A 27,031-nucleotide genomic window follows, 5' to 3' on the forward strand; every position below is an offset into this window, starting at 1 on the left:
CTTCCTCCCCATCCTCCGCCGTCCCCTCCGCGCTGCCGGCCGGGGGGACGCGGGGGCCCACCTGCCTGATGTCAACATCTCGGAGGGTGAGGCCGGGGAGGAATGTGCCGCTCCCAACCCGGCGCAGGTAATTAATCCCCGCGACTGACAGGTGGCAACAGGCGGCCTTTGGCTGCGGCTCCTGGGGAAAAGCGCTCGGAGGAAGGATTTTGAGAGCTCGTCAGCAACCTTCGTGCGTGCCGGGCGGTGAGCGGGATGCGCGGCTCAAGGGGAACAAGAAGTTTAAGTTTCCACAAAGGCGGACGCCCTTGGGTGAATCGCTGCTTTTCCCCAAGGTGGGGAAAGAGGGTGGCATGGTTTTTGCTTTGCCCTTGGGGTGGAGAAGTTTGGTAAATGTCTGCAAAGAGCTTGTGGGCCTGGGTCAGCATCACCTCCTGCACCCGTCCTTCCCAGCCATCACATGGTGGTCTCCCCACATGATGCTCGCAGGGGGTCTTGCTAGTGCTGTGGGCTGTGAGTCTGGGGGTTGGATCTGTAGGCCCATCGGGGCTGATGATCTCTGGACCTATCCGTTGTGCCTGTGGTTTGAATGTCCGTTACATTCACTCGCAGCAAGCTGTCTGCTTTTCTCCGGAGCCTGATGAGATAGAGGACCTCAAACTGGAGCTAGTAAGCGTTGGATCTCAGAGGATCTCGAACAAGTCAGCTAGTAAGCGGTGAGGTTAAGGTTTTGCTGAGCCGAAGGTTAAATCTGGCAGGAGACATCCGTGTCCACAGCACTCCTGGTAGAGCTCTTGGGCTCCCCCACTGAGTGTCTCCTGGGTACAAGTCAGAGTGTGTGTGCATGTACACACGTGTATTTGGTGTGTCCCACATGTCCCCAACAGTTTTTTTGTGAATGAAAAATTAAATCACTGTTCATCAAAGTAAAAACACTTACGGTGCATGCGTAAATCACTATTTTTATTCTTAGTAGGTAACTTCCTTTCTTCCCACTGCATTTTTTTTCTCCTAAATGAATAAACCTTACGCAGGCAATTTTCTATTTCTTTGTGACTCCTTGTTCTCATCTGCAAATTCTTTGGTGCATGTAAACGTTGCTTTCCCACTCCTCTAACCTGTTCTTTTTTTTCCTATTCTTGGAATTAGTTGGATAGGGGAGAAAACACAGCTGACCGACGGCTTTGAAAATGTTAAGCAAAATGAATCTAGTGTTTAACTGAGTTGAACTAAAACGTGACTTCTTGAAAGAAGTTTGCAAAAGATTTGAAAGACCTATTGATCTGAGCAGAAGGCGCTCAGGGCGCTGTCACGCCATAAGCCAGCCTCTGGGATCACCTTCAAGTTGACATCCGTCAGCATTCGCTGAGCTGGCTGAACCCTGCTCCTTTTAAAGACTTAGGGGCCATAATCCCTCAGCTAAATGAGATGGTAAGACCAATATTAGAGGTAGATTTCCAAAGTAGTGCTTGGGGGATTTCGCTGCGTCAGAGTTTTGCAGGGGAATTGAATGCTCGGTGGAAAGCCATTGCAGCTTGTATTGCACCCAGCACTTACTTCCAGGAGGCTTCTGTCCTTTCTAGCAAAAATTCTCCATTTGAGAGGTGAAAAGTGTTTTATTTTCTTCTTGAAGCCCTTTGTTGACACACCTTCCGGAGAAGGGGCTCGCTGAGAAATCAGACAGGTGTTGCCTGATGGTAGCTGGCGTGTGCGTATTGTGATACTGAATTACCAGCCGGGGTGCCAAGAGTGGGTAATACAGTATGTCTGCACAGGCAGGTGGGGAGGGGAGGGCAGGGCTGCAGGCACTGGAATGTTTTCTTCTTTCCTTTTAAAACATATTATTAAGCAAAAAGCTAAATTCACTGTTGTTCTAAGCAATCTCTTGAAGTCTGCTTATTTGGGCATGATGTGCAGCACTTGAACCCCAAAGAAAAGTTGAAGCCAAAGCTCTTTCCTCTCGCTCTCGAACGGATAACACGTCGCCAGGCTCCACTCCTTTGTTTTAAATAACTTTCTGGTCCATATGTCTGGTAGAAATGGTGTTCCTGCTCCTCAGGCTGTTGGCGCAGCTTTTGTTCCTGCTGCTAGATCATGCCTGCTGTCATCTCACTGAAGGACAGGTTTGTCGACAGGGTCAAGCTCATTTTTGATATTTTTGCTCCTAATTAATTTAATTTTCCTACACTGGCAAGTAACAGAAGTGTGTTGATTAATAGTCATGCTCTGGATTTCTGGGAATTGCTGGTCTCGTCATCTTACCCCTCATACAGTCAGCGTTTGTCAGTTCCCGTAGCAAAATGGTGGGCAGGGGGATTGTCACCTTCTGTGAGGTGGGGAGGTTTGGGGACTGCCAGGGAGAGGCACCCGTGCCGAGAGGGGCAACCCTTGCTTGCAGGCACTCTCTCAATGCTCAGACAACTCCTGCCTCAGGGTTGGAGTTTTTTTTCTGATGCTTATTTGCTTTGAAATCTATATACAATATCCTGTCTTGCTCCGTGGATATAGCGATTATCACCGATCCAGTACGAAGTCACCATGACCTAGTTGTTGGCATCTATTTATGCCAATAGATGGCTGGGCGTCAGGTTACCCACGGTTGCAGCAAACTTGGCAGGGTGGGAAACTCAAGCCCCTTACTGTCCGACAGCAGGTACCCCGTGGACAGATTTACACCGGTGTTAAATGACTTGGCCGCTCAGCGATTACGCACTCGCAGGCGGCAGCGCCTGGGGTAGATGTGAAATTGTGGCTGTGTGCTGCGGCCCTGAGCCCTGTATAGTGCCCATGAGGTTTGAACTCCTCTTGCAATCGGGTGACAAAAAAAGGTGGTGCAGCCCTCCTGCTCTCTTGTCTGTCTCTGTGCTGGGCACTGCCGCCTGCCTCCCTGTGCCCTGACCCTGTCCCAAAGCGGAGGCGGGCTCCTGGTCACCCTCCTTCTCTGACGTGCCAAGTTCAAGGTGCTGGCCAGAGCCTGGAGCTCTTGAGTCTGCCCTGTGTTTTGGGGACATGTGTATATCTATATATATATATAGAGAGAGAAAGAGATATATATATATGTATTTGTTGTGTGGGCTTGTTCATCATAACCTATTAGCCCGTGGCTCTTTGCTTTTGTGAATTTAAGCTGCAGTTCTGATGCCTGCCCTGCTGGTCGCAGCCAAAGGGGTCTGGCGGTTGGGGAGCTGAAGGATGGGTGAGGAGCAGATCCCTTCCTTGCTCTTTCACCTGCAGCCTCAGTATTCACGCTGGTGTTGGGCACCGATCCTGTCCTTCTGAAATCAGCGATGATTATTATTATTATTATTATTTTCCCCCCCTTCTTGTAACCCCAGCTATCCGTCTTTGAAGATATTATACATAAGCTTACAGTCAACGCCAACACTCCTGATCTGTGACCGAGGGGTGTGTATCTCCTTCCATTTGTTCAATTCTCTGAATGCCTGCAGACACCGGACACGTTGGCTCCTGGCGTGTGCCGTGCCCTCCCTGCGCCATCGCACTCCCATATTTATGCTTGCTTTTCAGCCCACCGCCTTTGGGTGCCCAATTTCTTTACACTTCAATGATGTTAAGGCATCCAAGCGATTAGCTGGCTTTTTGAGATTTTTGAGGCTTTGTCCTTAAAACCTTCACAATGCTATTAGCAAACTGATGCGTTGAGGGAAACAATGCTTTCTAAATTTTCTTCCTCTTTCAAATAGAAGTGATTCTTTTCCTGCCACTTGAGATGAAAAGACAACATAGTGAGCTCACTCTTACCTTCAGTAAGGAATTGCTTTTTAATTAAAAAACAATAAGGAATTTCAAGTTAAAAAGATGTACGATATAAATCACCAACTAGATCTGTTTCGCAACGTTTTTTTTGTAATTGTTTGGCATGTTCCCCATTTCCGCGGGCTGGGTAAATCCTTTGTGGGTTTAATCTCTAGCCTGCAGGCACATAAAATACATTGCACAATTTGGCCTTTGCATTTTAAAGAATTTTTTTTTTGCTTAGCTTAAATACCTGTAGCATCTTCTTTGCCATATGCCAGGGTGGCGTTGAGTGAGGAGGGAAGGGACCTGCTTGGCTTATTTTTAATCCCCCTCTCCTCCACGGTGTCTCTCTCCCAACTTTGGTTTTTCCTATGTTAGCAATGTATACGCTTTGAAATGCAAATAATCCCTGAATATTGCTAGCTAATCCTTCAGTTGCCACGTCACCCACCACCCACCCATGCATGCGCCAGTTCTTCCCATCCCGGCAGGGTGGATGGCCAAGTTGTGCTCCCGACCTGTATGAACCTGTCGGTGCTCTGTTTGAACAGTCGGGACCGGGGCTGTATCGGCCACGGCTGCTAGAGACGTTTTTTGAGACAACAGCCACCTTGGGGCTCTCACTTTTCTTTCTCTGCAAGAACCGAAGAGATGGAAGTGGGGAAATGCCAACAATTCCTGTGGGTTACGTGGTTAGAGTTACTGGGAGAGCTCCGCGTTTGCGAGTGTCTGAGAACTGGGAGAAAACTGAATGCCTCTGGAGTGGGGTACTGATGAAAACTTCTGTATTTTGGAACAACACTGTACGGCAGAGGAGACTAGAGGGTCTCCTTCACAGGGGACATCCAGAAAAATGGGTTCACGTTACATTGTACCCAACCACATTGGAGTTTCCTTGTGACCGTTCCTGCTAAGCACATGCCCTTATTTCAGTGTGGGTTTTTGAACAGAAACCAATGACTTCAGCCCACGCCTTGATGTTTTGCTGAGTAAAGGTTTCCAGATGTGAACACACTTCAGGAAAATACTGCACCGGTGTTACTGCTTTAGTGGGGAGCATCTTAAAAGATCCCTAGAAGTGTCCAAGGTCAGGCTGGATGGGGCAACCTGGTTTACTGGGAGGTGTCACTGCCCACAGCAGGGAGGTTGGAACTAGCTGACCTTTAAGGTCCCTTCCAACCTAAATCATTCTGTGAAAAGAAGGGAACCTAATATGCTCCAAATTAGCACAATGAATAAAAGCATCTTGTTCTGCTCCAGGTGTTCTTGCCCACCCCAGGGTGGTCACAACTTCCCTTTTGGACACAGCTCCTGGACTGTGCTCTATGTCCCACCGCAGACCTGGTCTTTGGGCTATTCAACTCTTCTGAGCTTTGATGATATTATTATTAATAATAAAAATAATTTATTTATTACTACTACTTTCCCCCTTCCTTCATGGACTCATGCTTTGAGTTTAGAAATGGGGAAGTTGCTATACAGATGATCAGCAGAGGTATGAGATGCTTTTAAAAGATGACTGAAACGTCAGATTTGGCATAACTCTCAAATAGGTCAGGGTCTTGCTTTCAAGTGCTGTTCAGTTCCAGGGTTCATGTTTTTTATTTCTTCCCTCTGCAAAAGTAGGAGGGCTTCTTACAAAACAGGATGAAACGCTTTACACGTGTGGTTTCCAGCGCTTCCAGGATTACAGTGCTGTGAAAAGAATAGTGTCCGTTTTGTTCGGTGGGTAATGTGTGTCCCTTGGAATAGGGGCTGTGTGCCCAAGAAAAATAAAGACTCTGTTTGTTCATCTGAAAGCTGTGCTCTTTATCTGAAGATTTCTGCCTTTGGGAAAACTAAGCTGTAGGTTTATACTCTGCTATTCTAAAACAGGTAAAGGTGTATGGGTTTTGCCGCTTGCCTGGAAGCGTGGCTGCTGTGTGAACAAATGCAGTGTACCTCAGGAGCTGGTTCATTCAGTTACACGTGCAAACCCATCTCCATCTTTCTGGCATGCCTCCATCTCCAGCTCAACATCCTGACTCTCTCTTGCTCTTTTTCCCCATCTAGTATTCCACTGAACTGAAAAAGCTGTACTGCCAGATCGCCAAGACATGTCCCATCCAGATCAAAGTGATGACCCCGCCGCCTCAGGGAGCCGTCATCAGGGCTATGCCTGTCTACAAGAAAGCTGAACATGTCACTGAAGTGGTCAAACGCTGCCCGAACCACGAGCTGAGCCGGGAGTTCAACGAGGGTAAGGAGGGCAGTGCTTTGCTGGCAGCCCCTCTCCAAAGCTGCTTGGCTGACGAGTGGCCGGTGCGGGGACCTGGAGGCAGCTTCACAGCAAACCCGCTGGAAGCAGACCTCCCCGCAATGTCTTGCGCAGCTTTTTATTTCCCGTGCTTAGCAGGAAGCTTCATACTATAGTTTAGCTGTCCCTGTGCAAGCACGTCCTTGGGAAGAAAGTACCGAAACAAACCTCACGCCTGCCCAGGTTGGATGGATGTTTGTCCCCATGGCAGGCAGTGCCCTTCTGGCGGCATTTCCCTGCTCTGCTTTTGCTCCCGCGATGAGAAGCAGCTGTTTTTGTGCTCAGGAATGAGCTTCCACGTCGCTGGGACAGGGATCTAGTAACAGGATGCAATATCATCTCCAGTCCTTAATCCACGCCTCAAAGACAGAGGGGCTGTTTATCTCCAGCAGGATAACGCTAAGTGCCAGCATCAACTGTAGGCAACCTTCCTGTACATTTAACGCTATCGGTTCAGTATTAATGTTTTAATCTTTTACTTGCTTCTCCTTATGTTAGCGAAGTAGCAGCTGTTTTAAAAATGACCTGGGGTTTTCTGCAAGCTCATGGGCTGGGCTCTGTTTTGCCTTGGCTGCTGAAGTTCACATAAGTTCAGATGAGCATCTGTTTTATTCTACGTGCATTATTTATCTCCTACTGTAAAAAAAACCCCAGTTGGTGTCAGTTAGCAGGATGTCTCAGGAGCCTGGATCCCTTTGCTGGTTACAATGCAGCCAGCTAGACAAGCCCAAAATAACTAAGGGCTTCAGAGTGTAAAATCAGAGTGGAGTGAGATGGTTCTTTGAAATAGTTTTTCATATTAGAAAGTGCTATTCTGGCAAAACTGGATTTTTTGAGGGTTGATACCTGCTTCAGTGATGGAGTTTTAAGAAAGAAAAAACCCTAAAACTATAAATTTTTATTCTGAAATAATTATTTCTCTAGAAATACACTGTATTTTAAGTAAGAAATGAACAGAACAAGCACAAAACAAATTCTTTGGATAAACCCATAACAAGCTTCTCTCCTCAGAATTTAGTTGTATGTTGTAGAAACACTGAAGAAAATTTCCAGGAAAAAACCCTATTTTTTTATTTATTGGAAAGGGGCCTAGAAACAAAGAAGATCATGTTCCCTTCTGCCGCTGCTGTAAGCAAGCGTGATTTTACAAGTTGACCATTAATTAAATGCATGTTTCTCCTGCTGCTTGGATCTTTTTTAGCTCCTTAGGATGAAGACTGATGGGAGGGAAGAGAAGAGGGCTGGCAGTTGGTGGGGAAAAGAGTAGGGATTGAGACTTGAAGACATCTGCTTTGCGCACATATTAGGGAGAGGAAAAGAAAGGCTTTCAGCTGGTGTGACAATCCACCTGGAGCTATCTGCTCAAAGAGTTGCTGTGAGCTGCCATTCAGTTGATGTTTGGGCTCGCTTAGTCTGGGATCTTGAGAAGTCCATGTTCAAGTTTACTCACAAACGTCTAGCGTGAGCTTGAGAACAGTCTGTGTTGCCTTTCATGGCTGTCAGTGGGCAGAAGGGATGCTTTAAGGGCTGAGCGGCGTGTGTGTGCTCTGGTAGACCTCTGGGGCCAGGTGCAGGGGTTTCCCTTGGTGGAAGATCTTGCTGCCCTGCACATGAGCTTGCTTCACTGAACGATGTTTCTGCTTTTTGCCTCTTTGCCCTTGCAGGGCAGATTGCGCCTCCCAGCCACCTCATCAGGGTGGAAGGGAACAGCCATGCCCAGTATGTAGAAGACCCCATCACCGGGAGGCAGAGCGTGCTGGTCCCCTACGAGCCGCCCCAGGTATGTTGTGAGCTCAGGGTGGTGGCATCCCAGCACGCAAAGGGGTGGGGGTTGTAACCCTAGTCGAAGAAGTCAGGATCTTGTGCTTTCCTCTTCTTCATCACAATGAATCCTTTCTTTCTTCTTGTCAGAAATGGGTTTTTAAACAGCCCCACGGGAGTTACTAATTTCTTATAAGGAAGCCTTGTGGTGGGGCCCATTTTGCACTAGCCTGATCATAGTACAGCCAAGGGACTACAAGAGGAGAGCCCAGAAAAAGCAAAGCTTTCCATCCGTCATCTCTTCTGCTTATCCCCTTTGTCTCATCCAGGTTGGAACGGAGTTCACAACAGTCTTGTATAACTTCATGTGCAACAGTAGTTGCGTGGGAGGGATGAACCGTCGCCCGATCCTCATTATCGTGACACTGGAAACCAGAGAGTAAGTAGTGCATCACAAGCGTCACCCTTTGCTTGCGAGGTGGCCTTCTGGTTCCTCTTCTGCTCAGAGCAGCACTGCATACCCTTAGGGACAGTTTGATGCAAGGGGACATAGGATATTTTGAAATCTTTGTAGATGGGAGTTGTCCAACACCTGGGTTATCCTGACTGGGTAGCGGGAGATTTGGGCTTGTTTGCAAATAATCTGGTGTGAAGTTGAGGGGTGCTGCTGGCCCCCATCTGAGCTGATGTTTCCTCTTTCACCTCTCTTCCCAGTGGGCAAGTCTTGGGCCGCCGGTGTTTCGAAGCCCGCATTTGCGCTTGCCCAGGCAGAGATCGCAAAGCAGACGAAGACAGCATCCGCAAGCAGCAAGTCTCCGACAGCACAAAGAATGGTGATGGTACGAAGCGCCGTAAGTAGCTGGCAGAGCTGGGCAGATTGCAGATCGTGCTGTCACTGGGTGCAGGTGCAACCCTGGCACTTGTGCTGAGGGGATGGAGCGGTGCTGTGCAGGGGCTTGGAGGCAGGAGGGCATTAGCTGTTTCTTCTCCCAGGGTGAATCGGCCTGAAAAATGAGCTGGTGCTCACAAAAGAGCAGTTAGATTAGCCCTGCCAGCAGTGGCTGGAGGGGGTGTTTATTTGCCACCTTCAAGGTACGTGGTTGGGGCTCTGTAAGTACTTCTTGAACCTCTTCTGCTTGTTTGGGGCTGTGCTGTCATTCTCTGCTCCTTCAAGCCTGTGTCTCATGCTGTGGCATGTGTTTTCCAGCCACAAGGAATCTAGACTCATCGAAGGTGCTTTGGCAAGTGGCCTCTCTGTGCTCTAAGGAGTGCAACGTATTCACCACACATGCCAGATGCAGAAACCCAACTTTGGTTTCCCGTGTACGCTCAGTGATGGCACCGGGCTGAGCAGCAAGGCAGCAGGTTTTAACAGGGGGCAGACTGGAGGGGAGCATTGTTTTTGCAGTGAATTCTGCATGCTCCCTGCCTGTTGTCTTGCCTTCATGGATCACTGATCCACCGACAGCTCATGAGCACTGCAATACCAAAGCTCGCAATCTTTCCTGCAAAGAGCCAGTGCTTGTTCTAGGTACGGCTTGCTGGGGTTTTGCCATCTATCCAGCGTTCCTTGGCTGATGTGTTTCCCAAGTAGTGTGTCCATCTAACATCTGCAAAATCATGTCTGCCTCATGGAGCCAGGAGCTGCAAGCACAGTTCTGGAGTGACTCAGGCAGAGACCCTTTCAGGGCACTGAGGATTTCAGCTGGCCACACGCTTCATCTTTCTTTTTTGTATCTCTTTTTCTCCCCCTTTTTTTTTTTTTTTTTTTTTTTTTTTTTTTTTTTTTTTTTTTTTTTTTAATGGGACGCTTTTGGGGTTTCTCTTCTAGCTTTTCGACAAGGAACTCATGGCATACAGATGACATCTATCAAAAAAAGACGTTCCCCAGATGATGAGCTCTTATACTTGCCGGTGAGTTTGCTCTATCTTTGCATTTACTCTATGTTTAATATCTTCCTCAGTGCCTTGAGGCAAGTCAGCAGCTTGCTTAGACCTCAGACCTGTGGGGATATTTTTTTAATCCCCACAGCTATCTATTTTAAAATACATATTCCAAACAGAAAATATGAAAAAATCCTAGTAGCTGCTGACTGAGAGTGGCTTGTGCAAGGCACATGAAAATATCCTAAGGGATCTGTTTATCCTGGTGGAAATATTGTTTTGGAGACCTAACTGGGTTTCCTTCTCTGTCATTTCTGGGTCTGTGGCACTTGAGCTTTCTCTAGAGATGATGGGAGTTGTCTCGCTGACAAAAGTGGATGCTTCTGTGCCTTTTATGTGTATTACCACTGTGATGTAGCGATAGAAGTGAAATACACTGTATTAAGTGTAGGATCAGAAAGGGCAAGAAGTATCTGTAATTGGCCATTTAGCTGCTTCCCCATAACCCGCATTTAGTTGGATAAATCATAATCCATGGTGTGCTTAGAGGAGAAGGGAGATCCAAACCCAACAACCCAAATTCAAATACGCTTTTTTCCTCAAGGCGTGTAAGATTCAGCACCAGATCTGCTTACGTCTGTGGCAGGTAAAGACATTTTCTGTCCAACAGATTGGATCAGAATATTGCTTTTTGTTGCCATAGATTAACATCAAACCAGATGACAACCCCAAGATGCTCATTAGCCTGCAGTATCAGGTTATTACTCTTCAACATTATCTGCTGTACTTCTAGCACAAGGCTTAGCAGCTTTATCACGTATGTGTAGTGTGTGAACAGAGAATTTGTGTCCTGCTCTGGTGGTTTACTTGACTTTAAAACTCACTTAGGTGGCCGTCACTATAGATGCAGTCCTTTAAGGCTTTTCTTCTCCCACCCTTTTCTTTTCCCATGATCCAGGTGAGGGGACGGGAGACGTATGAAATGCTACTAAAGATCAAAGAGTCCCTGGAACTAATGCAGTACCTTCCTCAGCACACGATTGAGACCTACCGGCAGCAACAGCAGCAGCAGCACCAGCACTTGCTCCAGAAGCAGTGAGTATGAGTGTGCTTGCCGTGACCTGTGCAGTGAGGACGGTGGGGAAGGGGAAGAGAGGAGAGAGACACAGGTTGTTTGTAGGGATGTGGTGCTCAACCAAGGGCCAAGCAGCATAGCTGCTTGTTAATCCCCTGATCAGAGCTGGTAGAAATAGATGCCAGGAGTTCAGCCAAAGCCAAGTTTCTGGACCAGAACTTGAGAGATTGAGTTTGGGATTCAGATTTCATGACCTGCACAACGGGACAAAGCAGTCCTCCTTCCCCAAGCATACATTCAGACTGCTTGCAAGGTCCCTCTCTAGTTTCTCATCCCACATAATTCACCTTTTAGCCTTGGAGGGTGAATGAGAACAGGCTCAGCACCTTGTTTCTGACTTCCAGCTGGAGCCCAAGGCACAGCAAGGCAATGCCATGGAACAACCCACAGAGAGAAACCCAACGCGCATGCATGCCTGAGCTGGGGAGTGCAGGGTGGGTGTGCTCTTCTCTCATCTGCTTTGTGGGAGCAACAGCAAACTTGGAGCCACCTCCACACCTTCTCCAGGGTGTCCACCTGAGCATCTTGCCAAGAGCATGTGAAGCCAGGACTGTGATCATTGGCTCGGCTGAGTGCTCGGGCCATGCGGCTGTGCGTCTGGTGCTGTTGGAGGGCTGGTGTCTCAGTGGGGTGTAAATACTGTAGGTTCCTCAGCTATAAAAAGGGAAGCTGAAGGTCCAGGAGCAAGGATGAAACATTTAAGAATTGCTTTGTGACCAGTAGGAACTTTGAAGAAAGAGTCTACATGTGCACTTCTATAGTGTTTTTTAAAAACTGTACTTTGTCACTGACTCTACGTTGCACATGAGAAACTTTCCATCCGGGCAGACGTAGTCCCTATCTGAACTCAGCTGGCAGGGCTGCACCAGGATTACTTTGGGTGGTGTAAGTGGCAGGAGGATGGGGACAAGAAGGGCCAAATAAGTGTCTGGTTTCCATTTTCCCCTCCGTTCCCAAAGCTTTGCAGTTACAGAGACTGGGTCAGAGAATGACTTCCCAGACAGACCGTAAGCGGCGTCATTCATGGGCATTGCTTCACCTGCTGTATCGGGTGACAGAAAATAGCCGCCTGGGCTGTAGGTAGCCGCCAGCGGTAGTGTTTAGGATCTCATGCGTTCCTGCCGGTAAGCTCACGCGTCAAGAGGCTGTGGGTATAACTCATTCCTCTGCAGAGGTTAGCACGAGGCCAAGGCACCACATAAGTCCCACTTGAGCCTGTAGGGATTTATTTCGGTGCCTTGGCCTTGTCTCAGGACTTCTGCAATACCACGGCTTTCTGCCAGATCTCTGCATGTGTTCACATTTCGACCTGTGTGTTTTTAGTGTCAGCTGGAGTCTTGTGGAGGTGTGAAAAAAGCCTTGTGCCAGAATGGCTGGAGCACGCAGGGGCTCTGGACTCTTTTTTGAGGCACTTAAAGTTCTCATTATTACTACTTGCTTTTTATCAGTCATCTGCACTGTTTGTATATGCTATAGCTTGTGTTTACTGGCTCCCAGGCATTGCGGCCTTTGGGCACTCGGCTGCGTGTATTCAAAGCTCCATCTGAAGTACAGCCATTTCAGCTGAGAAATGGTTTTGTAAGCAGAAATGGATGGCAGCAGATGACAGCTTTCACTTGGTGCTGACAGTTGCTTTGCCATAATTACTGTTTTCATTCTTCCTATATCAATAGGATGGGTTCCTGGCAACTGAGGTTGGTATTTCTGTTACCTTTAAGACCCGTGTGTATAAGTCCAGCCATTTAATGTAATGAAATTTCTTTCAGCGTATCACCTGGCACTTGTCCAGTTATATACTCATTTTTCTCAGCTGCTGAGTGTGCTCAGATACTGGGGAGAAAGATTGAAAGCTTTTAAGGGTGCCAAGGGTGGGGAGAAAAATAACTTGCAGTGTTTGTCCAGAGCTGCTGCAGTTGTCTCTGCCGACAGCCTGCCATCAAGCAGGGTCCTCTGTGCCGAAATGCCTGTCCAAACATTAGCTTGTTAGGTGCAGTTGGGGTCTGGTGTTTTTTCCTCAATAATCCAGGGCATGACTTAATTTCTGAAGGAATATGTTGAGGGCAAAGGGGCATTTGGGCTGAAAAGACTCATAGACACAGTTGCATGCCAAAAAAGGATTGTAAAGGAGCTCCAGGTCTCTATGTGAGAATGGGGAGAGAAGACACTTTGTAGGAACTGGTTTGGGTAAGAGCAACCTTGCGTGCGAGCAGGTTGCTGGGAGATGTCCTGCCACTGCTTCCTTGTCAGGCTGGCCAAGATCAGCAGCACGGTGACTCCTTTGCAAGTCTGTTCTGGCTTTAAAAGGAAATGCCTTTCGCTTCATAAGTAGGGATGTACTTTCAAAACTCTGTCTTGGTTTGCTTTCTTTCAAAGTGTACGTTAAAACTGGGAGCTAGGAAAGTGCATACGCAGTAACCAGGTTCAAATGTGTAGGAAGCTGTAGGTCCAAGCAGGGCTTTGTGGGGCTGGGATGTTTGTGAGTTACCTTCAGCTTTCTCTTATAATGGAGCTGCATCCACATGTGCTCCGCAGTCAAGCCTTGATGGAGGAATTGCTTGATTATTTTATTTTTTTTTTCAGTTTACTTTTCTGAGCAATGATTAACATAGAAAAGCTATGTAGGTGTGGGAAGAAGTTTCCTTTTTGTTCCTACAACATGGAAAGCTTCATCTTTTTTTGAAGAGTAGGAAAAGCAAGGCTGAGATTATAATGGTGAAAGGTAATTGTAAAAATATAAATCTGTCATTTTGGAAAACAACTGTATAATTGCTCTCACGCACATACAGACCAGCATTTCATTTGGCAGGCCAGCAGATGCAACTGTCTTACTCTTCTGGAATAAAAAGGACAAATCTGGTAACAATCGGAAAGCTTTGTGTCCCACAAGATGACCGAAATACTGTAATGGTCCATGTTGTGCCAGACCACAATCTTTCTCTGTCTCCTCTCCTCTCTCCGTTTGCTCCCTTCTGCATGGTTTTCTCTTATTTACTGTTATGCCAAATACCTTCATGATCACAGGTGGGAAGTTGGGTTTTTTGCTGCAGTTTCTATTCTTCCATTTACACTGCCAAATCCTGGGGCCCGTATTTGAAGAGCAGCACACTTAATTAGAAGACTTACTTTTCATGGTCTGCCACAGTTGCTTTAAAACATGGGTTTGCCAGAAGATACATGCTGCCAGAGATACCAGAGCTGGCCAGTGCTTTGTTGAGGAGGGAAGGTTTCTTTGAGACTCTGATGTGACATAAGTTTACCATCAATATTCTCAGGGAGTATCTGCACAGTCTTTAAGGGTCTCACTGGAAATGACTCTTTCACATTCAGCAAAATTTCTTGTGGTGGCTTTGACCCTGCTGAGCACTATTTTCAGAACAGTCTTTATTTCATTTGGCTGCAGCATAGAATCATAGACTATCACAAGTTGGAAGGAACCCATAAGGATCATCAAATCCAACTCCCATGATTGAAGGCTCTTATGTTTGAGCGGGATCTTATATCCCCGCAAGCTTTTCTCTCATATCAGCAGGGCTGCAGCTACCAGCTCACTAGCTGCCTTTCAATCTAGTGAGCAGCACAGCTCATTATCCAAATGAGAAAGAATTAACCTTGTGAGTGACATATGACAGAGCCAAGTTGTCCAGTGCCCGGAGTGCTCCAGCTGAGACGGGAGCTGCAAGGAACTGAGGGTTTGCTGTCACAGGGTGGAGGCTGGTGGGGAAGGTGTTCTTCATACCGCCACCTAGTTATGTTCATTTTTGGTGTGGAAGCTAAGAGAAGATTTCTGCATGGTTTGGTTTGGTTTTGTAGTGCTGTGCTTGCATGCATTGTGAACTCCAGGCACTTGAATAGTGTTCTCACTAGAGAATTACCAAGATGAAAGAAAGCAAGAAAAAGTGTGGGTTTAGATATATGAAGATGTGCTGCATTTGCTTTGCTGGCTCCGAGGGTGCTGTGCCTTCTGCATCAGCTGGCAGCCCCAGGGATCCCTCAGCTTTAGAGCAGAGGGTCCGCTGGCTTGGAAAAGGGGAGTAGTTGAGATGTAATCTATATGGCCCTTTCACTCTAGGCACTGTCCTCTCTCCCTACCACCAGCATCTGTTTTTTAAGTAATTAAAGTTTGAAATCGGCTCAATGGAAGCTGCTTCTCTCCTTTTCCCCTTTGGCTGAGTGCTTTTTTTCCTCTTACATTTGTCACAGAGAACAGTATCAGGGCACCATTTGCACATGTGAGACTGGGAAATGGAAATCAGATTTCCCTATCAACTGGTTGTTTTCTCTTCCTTGCCAAGCACTCACTTGTACCTGGGGCTTTCCAGCTTTCTAAATCTCCTTGTCACATAATCTCACTGTAGGTGCTAAGACAGCTGCTCTTCCCCTCTTTCAAAGTCCGTACTGTGATCATGAAGGTGGAAAGTGACTGTTTCTCTCTTGGTGGCTGGTGAAGGGTGCTGTACATTCATCTCTCTTTTCTCTGGTTCCTTCTCTACAGTCTCCTTTCGGCCTGCTTCAGGAGTGAACTCATGGACTCAAGGAGAGACCCTCCCAAACAGACCGATGCCATCCTAAAACATTCCAGCCCCCCAAACCCATCAGTATATCCATAAACCAAGCTGGTGGTGTCACTTTGCCCGGCTGGCAGGACTAGGAACAGTGGGGCAAATACACAGCCTGATAGCGACAGAGTAAATAGCGAGAGTAATCTCCTAAAGGGACTCAAACTTTGCAAAAAAAAAAAAAACAACAGACACTTCTACAGACCTCTTAGCTGTAGCCTGTAGCATCGGGAGGTCAGGAACCACAATGTCGTCTGTCTCGGTGTAACGTTTCCTTCCTGTTTTTGTAACCTGTTGATATTCTTTCCTGTTACTTCTGTATTCGTGAAACTTGGCGGGGTTTCTCTGAGCAGGTCTCAATTTTAAAATGCCCCTTGTCTTGTTTAAATTAAAAACTTGTTCATGGGCTGTGGGGGGGGTGGAAAGGGGTTGGGTGTGTTTAAACAGTCTGTCATAGTCAATTTGGCCTGGTTTAATGCTGGTCATGCAGTGATAGCACAAGTAGCTGAAGGATTTATACTGCTGGACAGAAGGAGGTAATAATTATATGAATTGGCACTGGTAAGAAATACTATTTTTTTTTCCTGTAGAAATGCCCACTAATTTGGCATGATGAGTTGTTTCCCCTTATTTCTAATCGTAAAGAATCTAATCTAAAATACATCTCAATTGTAGGGAAGACTGGGTGACTTTGACTTTGTGCCAGCACCGCTGGCATTGATCCAGCTTTGCCGAACTTATAAAGGTCTCTCCTGACTCTGTGGGCTTGATCCAAGTGGTGTGCTAAGCTGCATAAGGTGAATGTGAGGTTGGAGTCTTTCTGCATAATGACGTCCACGTGTGCCCAGTGTCCCCGTCCCATTGTAGCTGAGGATGTAAAGGGTAGTGTCCAAAACTGCTCATCCTGTGCAAAGGGGCTTGAAGCTTGCCCCTTTCCTTGCAGTCATTTGGAAGTTATTAGATATTGCTTTGGAGTATTCATCAACTCTACTACATTTTACCCCATCACTACAAACCTCAGAGTTCAAAGGAAAGTAGTGCCAACATATGTTGCAGGTGATTCACCCAAGTGGCCTCAGGCCATGCCCACCTTGTCCATTAGTTCGGCAATCAGTGGCCTTTGCTTTTGCTTATTATTCCGTAAAGTGTGTCCTAGCTTAGCCATGCCTGTGCAGGAGACTGTTTCTCAGCAAGGGCATGTAAATCCGCACACTGCTTGTATCAAACTCTACCTCTGAAAGCTATTTGTATGGGGCTTGACAAGGTGGATTTGAATCCTTTGGAAACATCATCTCTAAGTGTTACACCCAGACCTGCACAAAGGAGGAATGATCAACAGGCAAGTAACACACCATGGAATTAACCTGGCATTGCAGATGGTGTGGCACTAGGTGTGGACACTGGTGATGAGGGAGGAGCTGGTTGAAGGTGGGCATGATACCTGCTGTGGCTTTGCCCACAGAGAGGTGCTCAAACATCATTACATAAAGAAGAGCCCCTAATGCTGGTAGAGAAGTGTTCTTCAACCCACATTCTCAGGCAGTGGCATCTCTCTCGAGGAACCCTCTGATGTTCACGGCTGCAGGAAATGGAAATGCGAACAAGTTACTGAAGGTACACCAGGAACAGTGATCCCTGCAGGCTGGTGTCTGCCCAGATCAGTGGTGGTTGCGGAGCAGAGCTCAGATGTAAGTGCCAGTGATCAACAGCCCCTGGGAAACACAGCCTGGTGGCTGGATCAATGCTGATGGGGACCCCTGTGCCTGCAGCACAGTTGATGCTGGATTTATTTGGGGCAAGTGTGTACCCAGCTCTGACACACTTGTGGTTAGGCACAGCCTGAAAAGAAGGTGCCTCCCAAGTGCAGAACGGGCCTCCTGGCCACCCACCAAGGAAAAAAGCCTGATGCAGTGGGAGAAGACTCTTATCTCCGAGCATCACATAATCCGCTTCCAGGCAGCAGAGCTGTGATCTGAGCAGGTGATGACTCGTACTAACATCTCCTTTGAGAGCTATATCCCATCTCTGGATATCTCCTTCGTTGTCTTAGCAAGACTTGTTCTACCATAGGAGTGTGGGGGAGGGCTGATGGAGAAGAGCCCCCAAAATTGTGATTAAATATAAATAATAACTAATTAAAAACTAGCAGTGACTATTTCATACAGTTGCAGTTCTACCATCGTTCCTTGTGTAAAGCTAGCCAAACCAAGTGCTTCTTTACTTTGCCTGGAGACTCCAGGAAGTACTTCAAGATCACAAAGCAGATAACTTTTGCTCTCTGCCATTCTATCTGGGAGAAGAAAGGCAATAGTATTACTTTCACTGTGATAAGTGGGAATCTGAACTGCCAGTGCAGCACAGACACAGAAGGATTATGCTTCGCACTGCCAGTCTGTCCTTCCAATCAATGTTTATTCCTGGATCTTGGTCTTGTCTGCTTGTAGATGGCAATACAGAAACACTGAGACAGGGACACGACACACTAATCTGTATCTAGAGCTCTGCTCCAGGGCCAGCAAGTCTGAGGAGGCAGCCCACCAGGAGATTCAAGGCATCCACAGCCCACACTGGGAAATTCCAGCTTATGCCCCAGTTCATCATATGGTCTGACGTCTAGGAAATCTCTTGTACCATGATGAGCAATACACCTGTGATGGGCGGGACTTCCACCAAACAAGAATGTAAATTATTTGGATCCCACTGTCCTCTGGAAAGACTTTCTGATTTGTCCTCTTTACCTATAAGAGGACAATGATTGTAAAATTGATCTTAATGGTGACTTGATTTGCTCTCCAGCTACAAGGTGGTTATCTTAGAAGGTGCATTTTATTTATTTTATTTTTTTTTTATCAAATAACCTGGAGCTGGAAGCAACTGCAGTTGCTCTGTAGTCTGTCCTTTGCAGATAAAAAGAAGCAAATTTTTTCCCAGCTGTCTTTTTGCTTCTTTGTCACCTCTGGGGCTTCAGAAAAGTAAGCCTTTTCCTTTCATGGAATAACCGAGTGGACTAATTAGGCCTTATCAGTCAGTCAGGTCCTATTCAGTTTATGTCAACTACTTGATGTAAATCCACTCCCTGTACTATAGCTTCGTTCCCTGGAGAGCAGATTGCATCCACTGCCTGCCTTGGGAAATTCCCATACCTGAAATCTAAGGGCAGTTGTTAACTCTACCCTTGCCCCTGTGCTATAGTTGCTGTCTCCCTAGTGACCGTCAGAGTTCTTCCTTTGCACACCCCCAGTTGGTTACCAAGCCTACAAGCTACTTGGGTAGTTGAAAAGATGCACTACTGCTTGCTTTGGAATAGCAGCTCTTTGAGATGTGGAGAACAAGGGTATCTCTCTGCTTTTTTTAGTGTCCCGCTTCACAGGCCTTCAAAGTAAACTGAGCATCATCTGTGTCACTTGTGTGCCATTACGAGACTACATCAGTGACATCCCAGGGTTATGCAGCCCAGTGAGTAACCTTACTTGAAAAAACATTGCCAATGGGCATGTTGACCACCTGTGAACTGGGGATGTAATCCTTGCTGGGCTTGCTGTGGCTACTGTAAGGAAAGGCAGGCCCAGAACTGGACAGCTTTGATTCCACTTGGGTCTCTTTGCGTTGTGACTAGCTCTAGGTCTTCAGGGATAGCAAACTGTAGGCACAGCGGCTTAGGTGAAATCTTAAACTCTCTGAGCCCGAGCTGCCCTATTCTTGCACTTACTGAACCTTTGATGTCATTTGCATTAAGGCTGCTTACATGACGGTGTGCTCATCTAATGTGAATAAGGACTCTAAGACTTGTCTACTGAATCAGGTAATTGGTCTATCCAAGCAGTTTCCTACCTCTGGTGAAGGGCTGATACCCAGTGAGCCGGGAAAGCACAAAACTATACAAGGTAACCTGTGAGCTGAACTGTGCTTCATAAGTGGGAGAAGGAAGTTCCTTCCTGACCTCTTGAGATGATCAGTATATGCCTTGAAGCATGAGAGGCGATTGCCCTCATGAGCTTGCATAACTACATATGTTATTGGCTAAATAATTACACAGCCTCTTGAAGAGAGAAAAATCAGTTGCAGAATGTGACTCAGTGCCTTTCATATCAGACTGTTCCAACAAGCATAATAGTCTCTTAATTGAAGTCCTTATACCTTGATATTAAAATGCATTTCATTGGCATTGATATCAAAGAAATGTTAATGCTCTAATTCTAATCTTTCTTGAGACATAGTAAGTATAATTTTAATGGAAATCACTGTGCATGACATTCTTATAATACCTATTTTTAAAAAAAATGAGAAAAAAGCAATATATTTTAAATGAATCCTCAAACACCATGTAGTCCGTGTGTTTAATATAAAAAATATTTTTCTTGTGTTTCTGAGGCTGTTGCTATATTGATGTGTGACATTAATTTTCAATAAAATTTTGCATCTTGGTTTATCTTGGGACTTTTCTTTGGCTGGATGGCTTTCTCTAGACCTTTTACATGTCTGCTTATGTGACGGCATAATTTAGTTGAAACAAGAACGGGTGTGAAGAAAAATGCTTTTGTTTCTTTCCTGTTTTATTCACTTGAGCTTGATAGTCTTAATAGAGTTAATCTTGATTCTTATGAGTATGAATGAGATAAGAACGGAGTCCTTAAGCTATAAGTATGCATTTGTTTTGTATAGTGTAGTTTCCTTTAGGTTATGTTGTGTTTGTTTGCTGCTTGCAATTTATTTTTATTTCTCCCCAAAGTGTTTTGTAGTTGCCTATCTTCACTGAAATCACTGTTGGTGGTATAGAGAGAAAAGTTAGACCCACTACTGACCTCCTTGGAGAATCTTGTTTTGTAGCAACAGACATCCTTTCAAAAAAAAAAAAAAAAAACCAAACAAATAAAACTTGTCCTGAGCTTAAACAATGAAATTAAATCTCTCTTGGGAAGTCTTCGTTGATTTGGAATGTCACTGTGTACATGGTGACCTCTTCACTTGCTTATCATGCAGATTTTGCCCTAAGAGACTACTCAGGTGTGTATTAATATCAGCTGAACCTGAGTTAGGATAGGTGCCTGAATCTGTAAAGTCAGAAATGTGCATGTTGGTCCTAAATCCAAAAGCCTCTTAGTTTAAGGGTGGTGTCAACCTGACTTGAATTTCATGGCTGGTCTCAACTTTTATACTTGGTGAATTGAAACCTCAGATCTGAATCATTCCCTTTACCTTGAAAAGTTGGGTCTGAATTTCGTGGCTCAGTTTCACTTCCCCTTGGGAGCTGCTGCCATCATTAATATTAATTTGTGAAGCTTCTTGTGCTTTCCACTTCCTTGAGTCTATGAAGTTTGCTGGATCTTGTCCTGCATCTTCACTGCCAAAGGACAGTTCACACCCTTCTGTACCTCCTGTAATTGTGTAATTAGGTAAGATTTCTTCGGGGCCTTAGATACTCCAGCCTGTTAGCATAGATGTTTTCTCCACCCAACACTGCACCTCTTAAAAGTGCAGGAAGCTGGAGACGATGTAATTGTATGAAACTTGACCTTGAGTGCTGAAGGTTTTAATAAATTATCTAGGAATAAGCCTTTTCTTTCCTTTACACTTTGCTCATTTGAAGTAATAACTATTCTGTTTGCATAGAAGGAAAGCCAGTTCCCAGGAATTGGTGTAACCAGTTATACCCAGACGAACAAGTTTCCCAGTGGGAAATAAGATGGGAATGTGACCTTGCACATTCACCCTGGGGTCACCGTGATAAGGATGAACAAGCACTAGGCTCTATGGCAAGCTGGGTGACCTCCGCTCTCCTGGGCGAGCATGACCTGCGAGGGTACATCGTGTCTGGGAAGCGTGCCCGCTTCCCTAGCACTTTTTGGCCGGTCGTGCAAATGCCCCTGGTGTCGGAGAAAGAAAAACCCGCTCTCCTGTGGCATGGCAATGCTCTGCCAATTGCACTGCTGGGCCCTCTTTAATGATCATTTTCTGCATATCCCAAATAAGACCCCACTCCAGATGGGATGCCACAGCCGTAACTCGATCTGGGAACTGGGCTGCCGTTCAGAAGCGGTCTGGTCTTTGTGTTCCGGATCGTTTACGAGGCGGGATTGCAGCTGGGACCCTCGGGGCTGGGGAAGGGGAGCTTGCCAGCCAGCTTCTCTGGGCTCGTTCATGGATATGCTGGATGGAGTTTGGGGCTGTCTGGACTTGAGGGAGGTTGGTGCTGTCGTCGAGTGGTGGTAGGAATCTGATACTCTTTGCAAGCAGCCTGTGGGGTTTGGATACCAGGTTTTCCTTAACACCAGCAAAAGCTGCATGTCAGTGTCCCAGGCAGCTCTGACCATCTCAATCGTGGTCCCAAAGGTGTGTGGAGTCTCTCTTGGGGCAAAGAGCCTCTGGCTGTCATATGTGCACCTGATAAAAACCTGATTATACGAATACCAAGGAATTTTGGAGAAACCAATGTGATAATTATGACCTGATCTGAAAATTGTTTCTGCAGTCAGGTTTTAGGGGTAGTTAGGATGGTTTGAGATGGCTTCCTTCTTGCTCTTATGAAAAAATGTCCTTGATCATAAAGAAAGCTTAACTCAAAAATACTCTTTTGGGGTTTTGGCAGCTATTTGATGGCTTTGGTAGGTTCTTTTCAACGGAAAAACTTACATAGAAACTTTTCCTTAAATAGAAAGTTTGAACTGAAAGTGAAGCTTCCCTTTGTCGGTATTTCACCATTTGTTTTTTAAATGCCCAGAATATATGGGAAACCTCCTGTTGACTCTTTCTCCAGTGATTTTTTTTTATCTGTGATGCTCCCATGGTGTCAGTGATTTCACTATCAGTAGCTCACCACTACCACAAAGAGAAAGCAGAGCCCCTTGGATGCCTGCTCTTAACAACCGGCTGCTCTGATTCCTGTCCTAACATCTCCTTGGTTTGCAGGACCTCCATGCAGTCGCAGTCATCCTACGGCTCCAGCTCTCCACCGCTCAGCAAAATGAACAGCATGAACAAGCTGCCTTCGGTCAGCCAGCTAATTAACCCCCAGCAGCGCAATGCCCTGACCCCAACCACCATCCCCGACGGCATGGGAACCAACAGTAAGAAACCCTCACTCCTCCTTCCCCTGCTCGGTGTGCACACCCCACTAATCTAGGGAGGGAGACTTGGCATCTCTAAGCAGCTAGCGTTAGTCTGGGGATCCTGGAGTCACTCGTGGTAGCAGGGCTGGGAACCTGCAGAGCCCAATATTGCTCGTTGCTGTGCCACGGGGCGAGTCGCCTGCTTTCTCCAGGTTTCAGCATCCTGCTCTGAGCCTCACAGGTGTGAACAGAGCCACTTCTTGCTGTGGATCTGGCTGGCTGCACTGTCATCTGTCTTTCAAGACTTGTTTCTTCTTCCTTTTCTAGCAGAGAAGATGCAAACACTGGCAAACTTTTTTTCCCTTGGTTCAATTAAGACACTTCTTAGTTTCAAAGGAAATATCTGCATCTCGCAGCTCTGTAACCTGCTTCCTCCTGGCTGCTGAGGAGTGCCCGGCAGCCCTGTATGTCCAGGATGACAGACATGGTTCTGGGGGCTGAGTTCTGTTGTGTGGTTTGTGCTTGCCTTTTTTTTTTTTAAATTTCAAAAGCGCTGGGCTCTTGCCCACACCTGTTGCTGATCCCCTTCGGGTGCTCTTGGTGTCTCTGAAAACAAAGCTGTTTGGCTTCTGTATTGGGTTACTCTGCTGGCTCTGTCCCGCTCCTCTCCTGCAGCAGGGAAAGCAGAGACGCCCGCGGCTCGCTTAGGTTTCTCCCGAGCCTGTTTGTAAGGGAAGGTGACACGGTGGCGGTGGCACTGCTGCTGACAGTTGCTCCAGTAAGGGGAGAGCTCCTGGAGGACTGTCTATCATCTGGTCCTTGTGTGGCCATTGCAGTCCTGCCTGAAATTCCCTGTGAGCGTGCTCCGTGTGGGGCTTTGCAGGGGATTTAAGGCTGCTTCAGCTGCAGGTACTGTCCTTTGGTGCCGTGCTGGGGGTGAAGCGGGGTTCCGGGGACGCCTGGGTAACAATGTGCTCCTTCTTCTCTCCTCCAGTTCCCATGATGGGCACCCACATGGCCATGACCGGTGACATGAATGGCCTCAGCCCCACGCAGGCGCTGCCTCCTCCCCTCTCCATGCCTTCAACATCCCACTGCACCCCCCCTCCTCCGTACCCCACAGACTGCAGCATCGTCAGGTGAGCGGGAGCAGGCTGCCCGGCGCATGTGTCCCATCCGCAGGGAGCAGAGGCCTCGTGTCGGGAGCCTGAAGGGTCCTGCCTGGTCCCTCACCCCGTTCTCCTGGAGCACTGGATCCCAGTGGGTCTTGGCAGTCCCGGGGCTGGCACCCTCTGGGCACCGAGCCTCAAACCCCCACCTCTGAGCAGCTGAGAGAAACAGGGACGTTAGGACTGCAAGAAAGCCTAGGGATGCGGCATCTGTTGGACTGGTGGAGCTGAGGGCGCCAGGCAGTCTTGCAAACATTTCTTTTTTTTCTTTTTTTCTTTTTTTTTTTCCTTTTTTCCCCACTTTGGCCACTTGACAAGCCATGGCTGGGGTCAGAAGCCCCTCTGTTCTCCATGGGGTTGAACAGGTGGAAAGATGCTGTCCATAAATGAGGAGTCCGTTATGCTTAGGGAGGAATGTGCTGATTTGAAGTACTTTGTGTGCATGACGTGTCTGAGCCCCTGACCCACCGCCTTGCTGAAGCCCCCTATCCGTGCAGCGGGCTGCCATGGGCTCAGCCACCTTCTGGGTGAAGTGACCTGGCAGGAGGGTCCACGTGAGCCTTCCTGCCCCAAGATCCAGGCTGTGTAGCACCGGCACTTGAGGAAGGCAAGGTGCTGCCAGAAGGGTTGTCTGCTAGGCACTGAGCTGAAGGACTCCCTCGTGTTTGATGTGGCAGCGATGTGGCTTGCTGGCCTGGGATGTCTTGGAGAAGGTCAAGCCAAGGGTGAAAGCTTTGTTTCCTGTTGCTGCAGGTTGGCTGAGTGTTTGGTTTTTCTGTGGTTTAGGCTGTTGCAGCCAGGGTGATCCTTTTTTCTCTCTCCTTCCTTCCTTCCTCCTCTGCAGCTTCTTAGCGAGGTTGGGCTGCTCATCCTGTGTGGATTATTTCACGACCCAGGGGCTGACCACCATCTATCAGATTGAGCATTACTCCATGGATGTAAGTAACTCCTCACCATTTCCTTTGTTTGCACTCTTGGCCCCTGCTGTAGGAACAGGTCAGAAATCCAGAATCAGTATATTTTTATTTTTTATATGATTAGTTTGATTTAAGGCTGTTGTACACAGGGAGGACTCATTGTGAGGCGAAGAGAGGCTGGACTCAGGGCCAGCAGTGTAACTGCCTTGCCTGGCACAGAAAAAGAGCATCTCCCCCTCCCAACCATGGTCCATTTTAGCCCCCGAAGCGGCCCCAGCCCACACGCCTGTAAATTCTGCGGGGCTTGGGTTCAGTTTACACCGCTCTGAAACACCTCACTCGCCTGCAGACGAGTAGGCTGCCCAGAAGTGGTCTGCGTTTTTCACTCCCTGCTTCTGTTCTCTGGCCTTACCTTAACAATCTTCCCTTGCCACTGGCATCTCAGCCCAGCTGGGTTGGTTGCTTGGTTTGTTTTTTTTTCCTCTTGCATGGCTTTTGCTGCAGTGTTGCTGTTTCCTCTCCTCTGCCATTGCTCTCCTCAGAGCTGGCTGTCCCGGTTTTTTGGCCCGAGACTTTGCAAGGCTGTGGTGCTTTTGCTTCCTAGCGTGGGCTGCCTTCCTTCTGCTGCTGCTCTAATTAGAAAGCTGACCCAAATTAACCAAAATCGGTTGCTAATTTTTTCAGAAACTGATATCACATTTCCCAGAGTGTAGGTAATGCTGCCCTCAGGTACTGCACCGGAGATGATGGGGCCTTAAAGTCCAAATTTTCTAAGGCTATGTGTCTGTTCTTAAATTTTGGTTATGTTCAAGTAATTAAGGCAGTTCCTATGGAGTAAGACCCAGAGCTTTGAATACTGGAGCTCAGACTTGGGTACTAAAGTCCTTTTGCAGGCTTTGAAATAAACATGGAAGTTTTCAAATCTGTTGAACTGCAGCCCAGCATCCCCCCACCATACACGACCAGCAGATCTCCCAGAGCTTGTCTTGGAGGCCTTGCAGTCCAGTTCAACATCTAGCTTTAGTTGACCATATCTTATGCATGAACGTGTGTTTTGTGTAACTTCAAAGCAGACCTTGTGTCGCTAGTGCCTACTGCCTCATGGCTATACATGCTTGTTCAGAAGTGAACCACCACCTTCAGATTTGTCTTCTACAGTGCATCATGGCCACCTGGATTTTAGCAGCTTTGTTGGTTAATAGGCATTTGCAGGGTGGCCCAGAGGCTGCTTCTACTCCTGGAGCCCAGCTTGCCCAGGGATTGCCCTGTTAAGCCCTCCACCTTGCCTTGCAGGATCTGGTGAGCCTCAAGATCCCGGAGCAGTTCCGCCATGCCATCTGGAAGGGCATCCTGGACCACCGGCAGCTCCATGACTTCTCCTCCCCTCCCCACCTCCTGCGCACCCCCAGCGGCGCCTCCACCGTCAGCGTGGGCTCCAGCGAAACCCGGGGAGAGCGGGTCATCGACGCGGTCCGCTTCACGCTCCGGCAGACCATTTCCTTCCCGCCCCGTGACGAGTGGAACGACTTCAACTTCGACATGGATGCCCGGCGCAACAAACAGCAACGCATCAAGGAGGAAGGGGAGTGAGCCCCGTGGACCCCACTCCACCCCGCCTCAGCCACAAACTGCTCAGCCCTTCATTTGTCTTCCTTCTGCTTGGTACTGCACCCCTGGACGAAGGGCGGAGGGAACCTTCTTGCTCACTCATGCTAGGTTATGCCCTTGACGCTGTCTGGGTCATACTCCTGGATAGCAACCTCCACCCCAGCTCTTGCAAGGGGAAGAGCTGAGCGAAGGGGGAAGGCGGGTGGTATTTCCTTGAAAGCCGTTGACCTTCTCTCGAAGGTGGTGTTCTTGTTTCATGTTTTCCTTTGGGGAGAGGGCTTCTTTTCTTGACTTTTGAATCCTCGCACACCTTGTGGGCATCCTGACCTGCAAGCTTGTCTCTCTTATCCATCAATCCCACTTTGAAAAGTGGGAAGGTTAAAATAAATTTTTTAAAAGAAAAAAAAAAATTATAAAGGCACCAAAAATAACCAACCCCAAAGCCACCAAACCTTGAACTAGCAGTTCATCAGAAAAATAAATGGGAATCGGTCTGCTGAACGTTGCACTTAAACAGCCTCTTCCCACGGAGCTGAGTGCTCTGTTCATGTGTAATATTCTCCAGCGGAGACAGCACATGCACTTTGCTGGGCAGGCCAGCCCTTACGGCCACCTGCATCCCACTCTTTCATTTTCCTTCGCCTTCTCCGGGGAAAAACCAAACCTGCTGTCTCTTCTTGTTCTGAATTCGCATCCATGTGTACATCCTGGCTTGCTTGTTTCAGGATATAAATGCCAATACAAACATCGGTCTCTCTTGACTTCTGTCCCCCACCCAACCTTTAGCCATGCTGTACTACTACTGACATTTAAGCTAGAGAATTAGGCTTTGCCAAATATGCAGCCTGGTTAGTTTAGCATGAGGATTTGCCTGCCTAACCTCCAGTTGAACAGAGGACC

The 27,031-nt window shown here is 47.4% G+C and overlaps 1 protein-coding gene across 2 annotated transcripts in view; it reads left to right on the forward strand.

Moving 5' to 3' along the window:
- TP63 (tumor protein p63) overlaps positions 1-26,529 on the forward strand; it is a 106,465-nt gene extending 79,936 nt beyond the window's left edge. Inside the window, exons 5-14 of one of the 2 annotated variants that reach the window (XM_009883358.1) lie at positions 5,812-5,998; positions 7,720-7,835; positions 8,146-8,255; positions 8,531-8,667; positions 9,648-9,730; positions 10,659-10,795; positions 22,298-22,455; positions 23,432-23,576; positions 24,451-24,544; positions 25,817-26,529. In XM_009883358.1, coding sequence (XP_009881660.1) covers positions 5,812-5,998; positions 7,720-7,835; positions 8,146-8,255; positions 8,531-8,667; positions 9,648-9,730; positions 10,659-10,795; positions 22,298-22,455; positions 23,432-23,576; positions 24,451-24,544; positions 25,817-26,113 — 1,464 coding nt within the window. In that variant the 3' untranslated portion in view covers positions 26,114-26,529. The remainder of the gene's footprint in view (positions 1-5,811; positions 5,999-7,719; positions 7,836-8,145; positions 8,256-8,530; positions 8,668-9,647; positions 9,731-10,658; positions 10,796-22,297; positions 22,456-23,431; positions 23,577-24,450; positions 24,545-25,816) is intronic. The other variant, XM_009883359.1, reaches the window with a different exon arrangement.
- Positions 26,530-27,031: the final 502 nt, after the last annotated feature.

Source organism: Charadrius vociferus, unplaced genomic scaffold (assembly GCF_000708025.1).
Source record: "Charadrius vociferus isolate BGI_N301 unplaced genomic scaffold, ASM70802v2 scaffold214, whole genome shotgun sequence".
Lineage (NCBI taxonomy): Eukaryota > Metazoa > Chordata > Aves > Charadriiformes > Charadriidae > Charadrius > Charadrius vociferus.